At 36.5% G+C, this 16,477-nt stretch overlaps 1 protein-coding gene across 2 annotated transcripts in view; it reads left to right on the top strand.

The window, feature by feature from the left end:
- LOC111144932 (coiled-coil serine rich protein 2) overlaps positions 1 to 16,477 on the top strand; it is a 198,636-nt gene that overhangs the window by 141,175 nt on the left and 40,984 nt on the right. For both annotated transcript variants that reach the window (XM_022499542.1, XM_022499541.1), the window contains exons 7-8: positions 3,283 to 3,366; positions 8,752 to 8,838. In XM_022499542.1, the coding sequence (XP_022355250.1) occupies positions 3,283 to 3,366; positions 8,752 to 8,838 (171 nt within the window). The remainder of the gene's footprint in view (positions 1 to 3,282; positions 3,367 to 8,751; positions 8,839 to 16,477) is intronic.

Here is a 16,477-nt window from a genome sequence, read left to right on the forward strand (position 1 = left end):
CATAAGGTAACTATTTTTAATTTTTTGAGGAATCTCCATACTGTTTTCCGAAGTGGCTATACCAACTTGCATTCCCACCAGCAATGTATGAGGGTTCCCCTTTCTCCACATCCTTGCCAACACCTGCCGTTTCCAGGCACCCAAAGGCTCATTAACTCAATTTGATTGATTTTCTAACTTAATTTGATTTATATTTTCCCTAAGAGATTATATAGAACTAATATAATTCCTTTAAACTTTGGGAAGAATTTGCTAGGAACACATCTGGCCTTCAGTATTTCTTTTACAGAAGTTTTAAAATATGAATTAAATTTATTAATAATCACAGATCTCTTCAAGTTATCTGTTTCATTTGGGGTGAGTTTTGATAGTCTGTGGTTTTTGAGTAATTTCTCCATTACATGTAAGTTGTCAAATTTGTGTCCATAGAGTCACTCATAGTATTATTATTTTTTTTGTATTCTTTTTTTTTTAAATTTCTTTTCAGCATAACAGTATTCATTGTTTTTGCACCACACCCAGTGCTCCATGCAATACGTGCCCTCCCTAATACCCACCACCTGGTTCCCCCAACCTTCCACCCCAGTATTATTTTTTTTTCCTTCTAGTGTGTTTTCTCTCCTTGGCTCAGATTGCATGATTTCTGTTGATCTGTCTTCAAGTTCAGTCTGTTATCTCAAATTCTGGTATTTAGTCCTGCTGGTGCATTTTAAAATTTGATTATTGAATCTTTTCAGTTTTAAAATTCCACTTTATATATTTCCCATATCCTGTGTCTTTGCTGAGACTTTCTCTTCCTATTCCCTTCAAGAGTTCTCTCTTACTTTGGGAGAATTTTTATAACAGCCCTTTTAAAATCTCTTTCAATTAATTCCAACTTCTGTCTTGTTTTGTCATTCGTGTTTGTTGATTGTCTTTTCCTGTGTGAAGTTGAGGTTTTCCTTGTTTGTAGATTGAGTAGCTTTGGATTTTACCTTAGATCTTTGCATGTTTTGTTATGACACTTAATTTTGTTTAAATGATATGGAGAATACTGTGGGATTTCTTGGGGTTTTTGTTTTAATTTCAAAGCAGGTAAACACTCTGGTTGGATTCAAGCTATAATTTCCAACTAGCCAGCTACGTTTGGATTATGGTTATAATCAGTTCTGTTTCAAAGCCTTTTTCCCATGTTTGTCAGATGTGTTCTTATATATATATATATATATATATATTTAAGATTTTATTTATTTATTTGACAGACAGAGATCACAAGTAGTCAGAGAAGCAGGCAGAGAGAGAGGAGGAAGCAGGCTCCCTGCTGAGCAGAGAGCCTGATGCGGGGCTTGATCCCAGGACCCTGGGATCATGACCCGAGCTGAAGGCAGAGGCTTTAACCTGCTGAACCATCCAGGTGCCCTGTCAGATATGTTCTTAGTATACATCTTTCAGAGGCTAGATTGGGTCTGGGCAATGGTCTGATTTTATTTCTCAAAGTCTTAGATATACTGTTTAGGATTGGGTTGAAGCCAAGTGCTGCTGAGAGGTGAACCTAGAAAGTTACATACAGCTTTCCAGAGTCACTTTCCTGAGCTAGTACTTTATGGTCTCCCTGATATTTTCTCTTTACCTGGGGATGCCCTTTTTGTTCCTGCACCCTAAAAACTGATGTTTTATTTTTCCTCTTCTGCTACTTATTTTCCACAGCTATAACCATGTCCAAGGCAAAAGTGGTGTATTCTTGTGTTTTGTCCTATTCTTTGGGGTTCCTGCTTTGCAGTGGCAGGAAGATAATTGAGATGTCTGAAAATAAGTCAGATTTTATAGTTCCTCTTTTCTCAAATATATAGTTATATGTAGGACTGTTTTTATATGTCGAGGTATTTATAGCAGAGATGAAGCTTTACTCAGATGAATCTTGTAAAATTTCTTTCTTTTTTATTTTAAACATTTAATGTGGTGTTCTAAAGACATTTGTTATTCATTAGGATATTGCCTCCTCTCAGGTCAAATTCTTAGTATCCATATGACATCACCAGTAAAAATATAATTTATTTCTTAGAGCTTTGACAAATGCTTATTTTTTGCTGTCAGTCAATAATTACCTATTGACTTTACTAAATACACATTTGTAGATGCCATACCTAGAGATTCTGATTCAGTGGTATACAATATAGTAAATAAAGAAGAAAATGACCTACATGCTTATATCTTCTACTTTAACACTCTTCTTTAATACAGGACATTTCTATGGTCTAGGAGATATCCTCAGGACAGATACATCTGAAGAGGATTGTGATGGTAGCAGTACTGAAGGTTGTTGATTCAATGGGTGTCCCAAGGCAGTTAGGTACCATGTGAACAAACCCGATGTCTACCCACTCTTGTGCTGCCTTGGTTGGGGGCTTGTCCCTCACCATCATCCCAGGCATATTCTTTACTGGTTCATCTTTCTCAAAGTTGTCTGTGAGTTATTTAACATGCCATTTCTTAGTTGGTTATTCCTAACCAGTTCAGCAAGGAGTAGGCCTTAATTCTTGTCATTTTTGTTATTCCATTTAAGAATGAGTAGTTTAATTTTTTCAACTTCTATTGAAGTGTAGCATACATCCCAGTAAGGTGCTGAAGGTATACCAATCTTAAGTGTACTACTTGAACTTTTCATATGTACTTACCCACATAACCACCATAGAGTCAAGACAGAACATTTCTAGCATACTAATAGATTCCCTAATGCTCATTCCCAGTCAGTAGCCCCGTTCCCCTGACTCAGCCCCTGTTCTTATTTCTAGCACTATAAATTAGTTTTTCCTACTCTCAGGCTTCATTTAAATCGAGTCATGCAATGTCTATACTCCTGTCTAGTATTTTTAATCAAATGACTTTGTGGCCACGCCTTATTGGGTATCATTTCTGACTAAAAAAGAAATACTCAAAAAACTATATCTAAACTAAAGCATATTTAATCTGACTTTCATTTTGTATTTCTTGTAGGTGATGTAATCTTCAAATTTTCTAGGAAATTTTCCATATTCTTTTTCCCACTCTAAAACTTTCAAAGGTTTTTTTGCTTCATCCACTCATGTAGTATCTTATTTACTTTCATAAATGATTCTTGCCCTAGCTCTCTTTCTTCCTTTTCTACCTTTTCTTCTACCTGTGTGTAGGGATGAAAAGGAGATTTCTGAAATCTTATTTCCTGTTTGTTCTTTGCCATGCTAGCATTTGGTTGGGGTGAATTCAGGTTGAAATGAGTGTCTTCAGTTAATGTATTAATCTCATGTTTTCCTTCTCTTCTGACAGCATGATGGAAGTGGTTCACTGCATGATATTCAACTCTCATTGCCGTCCAGTCCAGAACCAGAAGATGGTGATCAAATATATAAGGTATGATTAGGAATCATGCTAAATTTTTCAAAATTATTTTGTTACTAAAATTATAAAGTAGTAACAAAACATTTAATAATAAATATATTAAAATCTGAAACTTTGCTATGTTGAGTTTTACTTCAGTCTGCTTTTAACTTTTGCTACCTTACTAAGTTAAAATAATATCACTGTGGTACCTTAATTTGAATATATTTTATCAGTTGGATAATTATTTGTCTTTCTATTATTGGTATAGGATTCTTTTTCTTAAATCAAGAAATTATTAAATTTTTAAGTTCTTTTTGATAATTATGAATAGCAGTTTTTAAAATATAATTATTAATTGAAATGACTCATAGGTACTCCTCGTATGTAATCACAACATTGAAAAGATATATGGAAAATGAGATTATCTCTTCCCATGTTTAAAAATATAATTATAGAAAATGGATACATTTTAGTTTTTGAAAATTTGTTTTTTATAATTTTCCTTTTTAGTTGAAAAAAACTCTTTTCTGGGCGCTTGTGTGACTCAGTTGGTTAAGTGTCTGCCTTCGGCTCAGGTCATGATCCCAGGGTCCTGGGATCGAGTTCTGTCAGGCTCTCTGCTTTGTGGGGAGTCTGCTTTTCCCACTGCCCTTCTCCCAGCTCATTCTCTGAATCTCTCTCTCTCTCCAATAAATAAATAAAATCTTTAAAGAAAAAAGAAAAAAAGCTCTTTTCTTTTGCAGTTATTTCTGAAATACCTATTTCTTAAGCACACTAAAGCATTCTTGGTTTAATGTTTCCAAGTAAAATTATTTTTTTCTTTTATATTCTATTTTCAGGGTTTGCTAGTCAACAAATAATCTTGACATATTGGTGGCTTATAGTGACAAAAATGTATTTCTCACTTGTTATTTTTCAATATGTTACATACTGACTATAGATCAGCTGGGACTCTATGCTTCCTCATCATTCTGGGACCTAAGGGGAAGGATCAGCCCCTATCCTGGGATATGTTTTTGTACCCGAGGGAAAGAGCATTGGCCGAACCACATGTGGATTCTGCATGCATGTTGCGTATTTCACTTCCATATCAAGTCAAGTAGCCAATGGTGTTATTAGAGGTCAGAGAAGCATAATTTTCTTGTAGGATGTGGGGTGACTTATTTGAAACAAGATTATGTATAAAACAACTGAAATCAAAAGAGACTGTAGGATTAATAGTTACATCTGGTTATCTAGGCTTAGTTTTTCAACATGTTATCTTACCTGTTCTTGCACAAATTTCTTCCCATTGCTGTGCTTCCATCCTATTGTGGGTGTGTATAGTATTCTAAATTAGCAGGTCTGCAGTTATGTTCCCAGTTATGTCCCCTGTTCATTCAAGATGGTTTAGTAGTACAGTTTCAAATGATAAAAATATGGTGACTTGTGTCATTGCAAGTTTAGAAACTAAAGTCTCCACTGGACATGCCATTTCTCTAATCTTTTATCTTAGGACAGCTTCCTCTCCCATTTCCCTGATGAGCTAGCCTCAACATGGACCACTCTCTTCAAGCCTCATTCTCAGCCACTCTTCTCATTTTCTGTAGGTGGCCTTGTATTCATCAAACAAGATCTGCTACCTGCCTTCCTGCCTTCTGATTTACCTGTATCTGTTATCATTCTCATTCACTTTGTTCCAGTTACAGGACAAAAATGGCCACCATGCTGTGGAAGACCACCCTTTGTTAGGTTTTTTACTATCTTCTGCTGCTGTTAAGGACCTAACTACCTCCTCCTCACTCATCTCTCATCAGTGTGCTTTCTTTACTTTCTCTTCATTATCAGTTTATAAATTTCTATATCATAAATTTGTCGTAGATTTAGTAAACCAAATAAACCTTTCCTTGACTCTCCTTAAACCTTTTTCCAGTTAACATGGAAACTTGGAAAGATGAAAGCAGTTACTTGTTTTAATGTATAAACATTTGATGTGACTGTTGTCTTAAAAGCTTTATCCTTGATTTTTATGTCATTTGTCTCTAAAATTTCTTTTTTTTTTAAGATTTTATTTATTTATTTGACAGAGAGATCACAAGAAGGCAGAGAGGCAGGCAGGGGTGAGGGGGGCAGCAGGCTCCCCGCTGAGCAAAGAGCCGATGCGGGGCTTGATCCCAGGACCTGGGATCATGACCTGAGCTGAAGGCAGAGGCTTTAACCCACTGAGCCACCCAGGCGCCCCTGTCTCTAAAATTTCTTATACTCCTCAACATTTTCCCATTTTCCGATTTCCTTTGTAGGTTCCTTCTCTTCTTTAGAATAGAGATTTATATATTTTGTCCAGTTCTCTTTGAACTTTTTACTGTCATTATTTCATATATGGCATATGTGTTGATAACATATATAGTTTCCCTTTCATACTTGGTGATCCAGTTACCCACAGGTACTTCTAACAGTATATCTAAAACTAACTCACAAGTATTCCCCTTTGAATGTGTTTCTCTTCCTTTATTCCCCATTTCTTTTGGTGGCCGTACTAATCACCGTATCACCTAAGCTAGAAATATAGGAAATTACTCTTGACAGCCTCTTGTGTTCTTTCACATGGAGACAGTCACCAAAATCTCCTAATTTTGATTCCTGCTCTTCCTTCTTCTCCCTATTATCATTCTCTTAGGTCAGGCTCCTACTGTCATCTGAAGTATTACAACATCTTAGTAACAAGTTCCCTAAGTCTAATTTTGTTGTGGTTGTCCAGTTTGTTCTCTAAACCGCTGTTAAAGACATCTCAAATGCACTGTCACTCCCCTGGCTTTTTAGGCCATGCTTGATGTTCATCGACCTCTATGATTTAGCCCCTGCCCAGTTTACTAACCGTATTGGTACCCACTCTTCACTACAGCCTTTGTGTGACAACATCACTGCTTATAATTCTCCAAATACTCTATCCTATGCTTGCCTTCATCTCTGTATAGTTGTATGATACTGAGAATCTCTTACTTTAAAATCCAGAGCCTGACAACACTTCTGTGTATTCGTAACTTTTTACTCATCCTTTAAGACTTCACTAGAGTTACCCATTTCCTGATATGTTTTTGCCCATCGTTATGTGTAAAATCCTTAGAGCAGTGCCTGTAATAAAGTTAATTATATTATAACTATATACATGTTGGCTGTTAATATGTTACCACATTGTATTTGAATTTCATTTTCGGGTCCCTTTCCACCAACACTGGTGGGACCTAGCAATGACTGAGTGATGGCTACATAGTATTTCATCAGATTGCTACCTTGTATCTCAGTTACCCCCTTTTTGGACACTGATAAATTTGTAAACTTTTAGATAATATCTTCTTGTAGGTTTTCCCATACTTAGGATTGTTTCTTTGGCATAGCTTCCAGGAGTGGGACTACTGAAGCAGAGTGCAAGAATTTTTAAGACTCTTCAATGTAGAGCCATATGTTTGTCCAGAAAGGCCAGTTTTGATGTCTGATAATGTACCATTTTTTTTCCTGCAGTTTTATTAATCACATTGAATATTTCTCTCTTCAACTTAATACCTATAAAATAATACCTTAATACTTGAATTTGTATTTCTTCAACAAGTCATATAGAACATTTTACCAATTACCTATATATTTGTGAGAACTGTCTTATTTGGGGCCTAGAAAACGATCCTGTATGTTTGAACAGGCTCTTAATATACTTGAGTATAAATTCTTTGTCATATTTGCATAGGTTTTCACCAGCTTTTTACTTTAATATTAATTGTATAGATGCTTTAAAATTTTATATAATCAAATATACTTATCGTTTCTTAATAGATTCATTTGCCACATAGCTTGAAAGTTTAAACGTGTATTCATGATCTGCAATCTCTTTATCTCTTTTTTTGGTCTTGATTTATGATTTAAAAAGTTAAGCTCTTTAAATTCAACTGAAAATCATTTTTTATATATAATAAGTAGTTTTATCAAATTCAGTATACATAACATTGCAAAAATTTTTTCGTCCCCATTTTTGTGATACTTATATGTTATGTTAAAGCCTTTGTAAAATGTCTGTTTCTGATTTCTTGTTAAAGAGACTGCATTATTTTGTGTTTGTTCCTGGTGTATCTGCAAGAGATGGTATACTTTGCTCAGTAACAACATATTATATTTACTTACATATTTTTCTCTCTAGAAAGATATATCATTCACGTGTATATATCCTTATTTCCTTGCTTGTACTCTTTCCTCAGTATGTATTTCTGGATAATTCAATAGTAGTAAACATAATGGACTAACTATAAGGTAATGATACTTTATGCTTGGAAATGTAACTGGATCTCTGCTTTACTTGACAGTAGGTTTCTGTTTAATACTATTAGGAATTTCTTATAGACTAAATTGACAGGGTATTTTTGTCTCTGGGTCAGGCGGTTCTCAGGAAAGTGGCTCATGGAAAAAAAATCTCCCTGTTACCCTGCCAGGCATATTTATCTTTCTGCAGATTTCTGAACCAGCTGTGAAATGACTCTGTGCCTTTAATTATGTTTTCTTTTGTTGTGCCCTGCATTGTTTTGTTTTGTTTTTTTTTTAAAGATTTTATTTATTTATTTGACAGAGAGAGATCACAAGTAGACAGAGAGGCAGGCAGAGAGAGAGAGAGAGAGAGAGGGAAGCAGGCTCCCTGCCGAGCAGAGAGCCCGATGCGGGACTCGATCCCAGGACCCTGAGATCACGACCTGAGCCGAAGGCAGCGGCTCAACCCACTGAGCCACCCAGGCGCCCCAACCCTGCATTGTTTTTGATAGGCAACTCATATACATCCCCTTAAATTTACCTGAAGTTACTGTTTTATATGTAATTTATTTTACTATTGGCCTTTTTTCCTGTTTCCTTACCTGTGAAGGGGGATAATAGTATCTACCTCAGGGTCTCAGGGTCATACTCAGGATCAGATGCTTAGATATCTAAAAGTACTTTTGTTTATAGCATTTGAAAAGTACTTAATGAATGTTAGCTGTGTTGTTATTATTGTTCATTTTTCACATGTTGGACTCCATTACACTATGAATTCTTTCTTTTTTAAGACTATTTATTTATTTGAGAGAGAAACAGAGAGAACATGAATGGGGTGAGGGGCAGAGGAAGAGGGACAAGCAGACTCCCCACTTAACATATAAGCCCAACTTGGGGCTCCATTCCAGGATCCAAAGATCATGATCTGAGCCGAAGGCAGATGCTTAACCAACTGAGCCAGCCAGGAGCCCCTACACTATGAGTTCGTAGAAGACCAAAATGGGTTTTTATTTGTTTTGTTTGTGTATAGGTTAATGGCTGGCATATTTAAGAAGAGTTTTCCCCATAATTTCCCCTTAACAAAAACCATTCATTGTTCAGTATTCATTATTGATTTAATGCTTGTTAATTTTTTTTAAAATATTTCAGAATGAAGATTTATTAAATGAAATAAAACAACTTAAAGAGGAAATAAAGAAAAAAGATGAAAAAATCCAACTATTAGAACATCAGCTTGTAAGTATTATAGTGTAGTACATGAAGTAGAGGCTTTTCAAAGTGCACAATATATGTGTTTTGTTTTGTTTTTTAAAAAGTCTGGCTAGAATTGAAATTTGACTTTATTTTTGGCTTTCAAAGTTGCGCTTTTGTGTTATATTTATATTCTAAGAATTCTGAAAGTATGTGATTTACTTCAGTCTAAATATTAAAAAAAGCTTAGTCTAAATATTAAGTACTCAAAGTGTAAAGAAAGTCTTCATCAGTCCCATTTCAGTGGCCTTCATTTGGATGTTCTGACTTACATTCATGTTATTAATGAAGAATAAATATCTTTCTTCATATATGTTTAAAGAAATGAACTGGTGAGTTGAGAACAGGGCATTTTTTTTCTCTCTGAGAAGAGAAATTAAGCTGGATTTTAGGCTTAGGTTTCTGTCAATAAGACTGTCAGAGTGAACAGTATGCCAAGAAGATGCTTGCTTCTTCCCTGTGGATGATATTGAGTGATCCCTCAGAGTCATGTTCGAATCTTTGAAACTTTGTAATTGTTACAATTTCAAATGTTAGTCTCATCTAAAATCAATATGTGCAGTATATTGAACATAATTATAATTTAGTTCATAAAATCAAAAAGGCCAGGATAATAACATAATGGCATAAAATTGACAACAAGACAAGGAAAATATTTGTTGGAAGTCAAAGCATATTTTGGTATAACAAAGTATTTAGTAATATGAATATCACTTAGAAAATAAAGGATATAATATATTGAGCCACGGAGGTCAGATCACATAGATCCAACTTATGAATAAATAATGAGGAGAGATAGATCAGATGTTATTTTGAGAGTATGAAGAAAACTTAAAAATCTGAAAAACAAATGAATGGATATTGCAAATTGAGGGCCTACCAAATATAAAATTAATAAAGAAAGTAGTAAGACCTCATATTTGTATTTCAAAACTAAAGATAAAAATCTAGCCAGTTTTCAGGGAGAAGAAAAACAGCATTAGGAAATTAAGTAAGCTTCAGATTTTGGAAAAATGTGTTACAGAGCACAAGAATTGTGTCTAGTGCACTTCAGAAAAAGGTTATGCCCTCATATTTTATATCTAAACAAATTTTTATTCATATACCAAGGTAAATTTTCAGACCTTTAATATCTTAAAAACTATGCCATCCAGTTATCTTTGTAAAATTGCTTAATAATGCATACCAAATAGTTGAGGGGAAGACTTAAAAAATAACTCAAGAATTTTAGGAGGTTGAGGGTGCATCTGCGTGGCTCAGTCAGTTAAGTGACTGTGTTTGTCTCAGGTCATGATCTCAGGGTCCTGGGATTGAGCCCCACATGGGGACTCCCTGCTCAGCAGAGAGTCTGCTTCTCCCTCTCCCTCTGCCCTTCCCCTTGGTTCATGCTTCTCTCTCCTTCTCTCAAATAAATAAAAACTTAAAAAAAAAAAAAAAAAAAAAAAAAAGAAAGAAAACCATTTTTAGGTAGGCTGGATGAGCTGAACTTCCCAGCCAGTAATGGGAGAAAATTTATTGCTCATTATTTTATCTAATGTAATTATATATCATTTGAATGTTGGACTTTTTTGAGTTTATACATTTTTATTTTCTTGAAATTAAAAATTTTTAGTTTTTAAATTTTAAATTACTATTAAATTCTTGAAAATGTTTACATTAAGTAAAATATAGGTTTGAGGAAGGAAATAAGGAACATCCTGAAGTCAGAAGTACTGAAGTTTTTATCTTCTACAAATGGATATCTAAAATTATTTTTAAAATATTTTGATATACTTACATAAATTATAAAATGTTTATGAAATGCTTTAAAATAACTATTAGGTTAGAATAGTATATTATACAAAAGATAAAATTTTTTAAAAAAGACATAGAAAGTAGAAAGATACCAAGGATATCTAAAAACAGCAGAACTAAGGTGACAGAATTTAGATCAAATGTAATAACAGTAAATGAAAATAGTCTTACCTCTCTTAGTTTCATTGAGGATTTAATGCAAAATCCATTAATTTTCTTTGTATATAAAGAATTTTAGATCAAATAAAATGGTACAATAATGTTGAACATAAAAGGTTGGGTGAGACAAAATGAAATTACTCTCATCAAAAAAGCAGGGGTTGCAATAAAAAAATAAATCTAAGATGGGAAGAATTATGAAAAGAGGTCACTTTATATTGATATATGATTAATTAGGAATGAAAGGGAGAGTAGTTTACTTATTTTGGAGGGTGTCCTAGAGGAGCAGGGATTGCTGAGGGATTTTTACAGGAACAGAGGAGACTGCAGGTAACATCTGCCTCTTCCACCCCCCAACATAAACACATGGCCAGCTGTGTGAAGTAGCCAAGTACTGATATTCACTACCTAACTTGGTAACACCAAGCCTTGCCCACTCCCTCGTGCTTTGGGGGATCCACCCTTCCAAGTCACATTTGCCTCAGTCCCCGTACTGCAGATCCCCTCCCCAAAAAGACCTGCACAAACCTTGGCAACATTGTCTCCTGACCCAGGCATTTTGCAAGGCTGGGTTGGCATCAGGCCCATTGATGGCAGGCCCTGTGGAAACCCTAGGTATTAAAATTGTGCACCCCAACTGGGGACCAAACACTGCCCACAACAGGCAAAGAGAACCTCTGCAAATAACTGGATTAAAAGAAAAAGTGACCAGGACACAACAGCAGGGCCCACACAACACATATAGGAGAACCCCAGGGGATTATTGAAAAAGAAAACCAAAGCTGAAGGCATCACAATGTCTGACTTCAAGCTATGTTATAAAACTGTGATGATCAAGATACCATGGTATTGGCACAAAAGTAGGACACATAGATCAATGGAACAGAATAGAGACCCCAGGAATGGACCCTCTACTCTATGGTCAACTAATCTTCGACAAAGCAGGAAAAAATACCCAATGGGGGAAAAGAAAGTCTCTTCAACAAATGTTGATGGGGAGAATTGGACAGCCACATGCAGAAGAATGAAATGAAACTGGACCATTCTCTTACACCATATACAAGATAAACTCAAAATGGACCAAAGACCTAAATGTGAGAGAGGAATTCGTCAAAATCCTAGAGGAGAACATAGGCAGTAACCTCTTTGACATTTGGCCACATTGACTTCTTTCAAGACATATCTCTAAAGGCAAGGGAAAGAAAAGGAAAAATGAACTATTGGGACTTCATCAAGATAAAAAGCTTTTGCATAGCAAGGGAAACAGTCAACAAAACTAAGAGACAAACCAGGTATGGGAGAAGATATTTGCAAATGACATTACAGATAAAGGACTGGTATCCAGGGTCTATAAAGAACTTTCCAAACTCAACACACAAAAAACAAACAATTCAGTCAATAAACAGGTAGAAGATATGAACAGACACTTCTCCAAAGAAGACATACAAATAGCTAACAGACACATGAAAAAATATTCAGCATCACTAGCTGTCAGGGAAATACAAATCAAAACCACAATGAGTTACCACCTTATACCAGTTAGAACGGCAAAGGTTAACAAGACAGGAAACAACAAGTGGCGAGGATGTCAAGAAATCCTCTTACGCTCTTGGTCAGAATGCAAGCTGATACAGCCAATCTGGAAAACAGTATGGAGTTTCCTCAAGAAGTTAAAAATAGAACCACCTTATGACCCAGCAATTGTGCTAGTAGGTGTTTACCCCAAAGATTCAGATGTAGTGAGAAGAAGGGATACATGCACCCCCCAATTAGTGTTCATAGCAGCAGTGTCCACAACAGCCAAACTGGAAGGAGCTGAGGAGTCGATCAATAGATGAATGTATAAAGAAGATGTGGTTCATATATACAATGGAATATTACTCAGCCAATGGAAAAAATGAATACCCACAATTTGCATCGATTTGGATGGAACTGGAGGGGTTATGCTAAGTGAAATAAGTCAGTCAGAGCAAGACAATTATTGTATGGCTTTGCTCATATGTGGAACATAGAGAATAGCACAGAGGACCAGAGCGTAAGGGAGGGAAAACTGAATGGGAAGAAATCAGAGAGAAGGACAAACTGTGAGAGACTCTGGACTCTAGGAAACAAACAGCGTTATGGAAGGGCGGGGGTTAAGGGGTAGGATAACTGCATGATGGGTATTAAGGAGGGCACATGTAGTGATGAGCACTGGGTGTTATACACAACTAATGAATTGTGGAACACTACATCAAAAACTAATGATGGCTATTTGGACACAATTAAAAAAAAAAACAAAAACAAAAAAACAGAACATTCCTCCTAAAATACCAGAATAGAGATTCTTTTAAAGTGCACATGGTACATCCTCCCAAATATATCACATATTAGACCACAAAATAAATCTGAACAGATTCAAAAAGATCAAAGTCATACCATACATCTTTTCTGAGTACAGCACTATGAAACTAGAAATAAGCCACAAGAAAAAAATCTGGAAAGAGCACAGATTCATGGAGGTTGAATAACATACTATTAAACAATGAATGGGTCAACCAAGAAATCAAAGAAAAAAGAAAAAATTATATGGAGATGAAAATTGCTAGCTTAAGAAGCAAGAAACATCTCAAATAAACAATCTAAGTTTAAATCCAAAGGAGCTATAAAAAGAACAGACAAAACCCATAACAAGGGGTGCCTGGGTGGCTCAGTGGGTTAAGCCTCTGCCTTCGGCTCAAGTCATGGTCACAGGGTCCTGGGATTGAGCCCCACATCGGGCTCTCTGCTGAGTGGAGAGCCTGCTCCCCCCACTCTGTCTGCCTGCCTCTCTGCCTGCTTGTGATCTCTGTCTGTCAAATAAATAAATAAAATCTTAAAAAAAAAAAAAAAACCGTAACAAGCATAAGGAAGGAAATAATAAAGACTAGAGCAGAAATAAACAATACAGAAACTTAAACAATAGAAAAGAGCAATGGAATCAGGAGCTGGCTCTAAATTGATAAACACCTAGTCCACACTCATTAAAAAAAATGAGGACTCAAAATCAGAAATGATAAAAAAAAAATAACACACCCAAGAGCATAGAAATACAAATGATTGTAAGAGAATATTTTGGAAAATTATATGCCAACAAATTGGACAACCTAGAGGAAATGGATGAATTCCTAGAAATGTCACCTTGCAAAACTGAAGCAGGAAGAAATAGAAAATTTGAAAAGAGCAGTTATCCAGAATGGAATTGAATCAGTAATCAAAAACTACCAACAAACAAAATCAGGTAAAGACATCACAAAAAGAACTTTAGGGCAATATCTCTGATAAACAGTTGCAAAATTCCTCAACAAAATATTAGCAAACTGAATCTAATAATACATTAAAATGAACATTAACCATGATCAAGTGGGATTTATTGCTGAGTTGCAAGGAGGTTCAATGTGATACATCACCTCAATAAGAGAAAAGATAACTGTATGATCATTTCAAGAGATGGCATAAAAAGCATTTGATAAATTACAACATCATTCAAGATAAAAATCCTCAGCATAGTAGGTTTAAAGGGAACATACCTCAACATAATAAGGGTCACATATGAGAAACCCATGGTTAACATCATACTCAATGGGGAAAAACTGGGGGCTTTTCCACTAAAGCAGGAACAAGAAAGGATGTCCACTCTCACCATTTTTATTCAACATATCACTGGAAGTCCTAGCCACAGCAATCAGGCAACAAAAAGTAATAAAAGCCATCCATCCATCCATCCATCCATCCATCCAACAAAAAGTAATAAAAGCCATTCATCCATAAGGAAGAAGTAAAACATTCACTGTTTGCAAATAACATGATACTCCATATAGAAAACCCAAAGACTCCATCAAAAAACTACTAGAATTGATAAATGAATTCAGTAAATTTGCAGGATAGAGAATTAGCGTACAGAAATCTGTTGCATTTCTACATACTAATAATGAAGTAGCAAAAAGAAATTAATAAAACAATCCCATTTGCCGTTGCACCAAAAATAATAATTAAAAAAAAAAAAAACAAACCTAGGAATAAACGTAACCAAAGAGGTGGAAGACCTGTACTTGAAAACCATGAAGTATTGATGAAAGAAATTGAATATGATAGAAAGAAATCAAAAGACATCCCATACTCATGGATTAGAAGAACAAATATTGTTAAATTGTATATACTACCCAAAGCTATCTGCAGTTTTAAAATAGTTGCTATCAAAACACCAACAGCAACTTTCACAGAACTAGAAGGAATCCTAACGTTGGTATGGAGCCACGAAAGACCCCAAATAGCCAAAACAATCTTGAAAAACAAAACTGGAGGTGTTTTAGATGTCAGGTTATATTAACAATCAAATCAATGTAATCATAAGTAATCAAAACAATGCCCCTGGCATAAAAATAGACACGTAGTCAGTGGAACAGAATAGAAAGCCCAGAAATAAACCCACAAGTATATGGTCAATTAATCTACAAAGAAAGCAGGGATATGCGATGGGAAAGATCGTCTCTTCATCAAATGGTGTTGGGAAAACTGAACAGCTACTTGCAAAAGAAGGAAACTGAACGACTTTCTTACAGTATACACAAAAATAAACTCAAAATGGTAGGAGGAGACAAGCTGGTGGGGACGTAGGAGGAGGCGCCGTTTCAACCTATACTCTAAAGTGATCTGATTACCTACTAAAGAACTCTGATCACCCATGAAATCAGCCTGAGATTAGAATTATACACTTTTGGATCTCGATGGGGGCAGAAGACGCCAGTGGGCAGGTAAAGCGGAGTGGGAACATTGGACTGATACCGGAAGATAAACAAAAGGGGGAGGGAACCACCAGAAGCAACCGTTGGAAAGTAACACCCCAATACGAGAGTACCCTGCGATTGGGGACCAGCATTAACTTGGAGTCTGGTTGAAAGCACTCAAAAAGAGGAAAGGATCATGGGGGGAAATTGTAGGAATCGGGTGGTTAGGGACAGGGACAGTGGCTTAAGTCCACCAACCCAGGACAGCCACCGCTGGCGCTGAGCCAGAGAGAGTGCAGCGAAGAAGCCAGGTCTTGATCCCTGAGTGGCAGATGCGCCTGAGAGTGTCTGGGTGGCAGCGCAGCTGAGGGTGAGGGAGCCTCACCAGCCAGCAGAACCACAGCCTTTTGCACTCTCCATGGGCGCGCTGTGCTACTAGAGTCTGAGTTGCGCCCCACACCCTCCCTGAGAGAGGTGCCTGCAGGTGCCAGTTGGCGCTCTCTCGGAGCCAGAGAGTCTGAGCACTCCCTGCCCAGGTCAGCGTGAAGATCTCAGTGTACTGTTGCTGCTTGGGACCTCTCTGGTGTGGCTATCTTGGTTTTGGTTACAAGTGGGAGTTCCTGTGACCCCAGAGACTCTGACTAGGAACGTGCTCTGCCAGTGGCTGAGGGGGAATTTATGTGCTCTGGAGCACCCAGACGGGGAAAGACTGAGGCTTCTCTCTGAGAGGGAGGTGAGGGTGCAGTTTGCTTTCCTCTAAACCTCCAAAAACCATCAAAAGCTGTCAAGGGGAGAGAAAACAAACAAAAAAACCTTCAGAGAACAAAAGCCCGAAAAACCGGTTTCCTCAGAGCCCACCCCCTTGATGGGGGCAGGAGGACTTAACTCTAGCAAGACTCCCTGAAAATCCACACAGCAGGCCCCTC

This window comes from Enhydra lutris, unplaced genomic scaffold, assembly GCF_002288905.1.
Source record: "Enhydra lutris kenyoni isolate GAN:26980312 unplaced genomic scaffold, ASM228890v2 scaffoldscaffold12, whole genome shotgun sequence".
Lineage (NCBI taxonomy): Eukaryota > Metazoa > Chordata > Mammalia > Carnivora > Mustelidae > Enhydra > Enhydra lutris.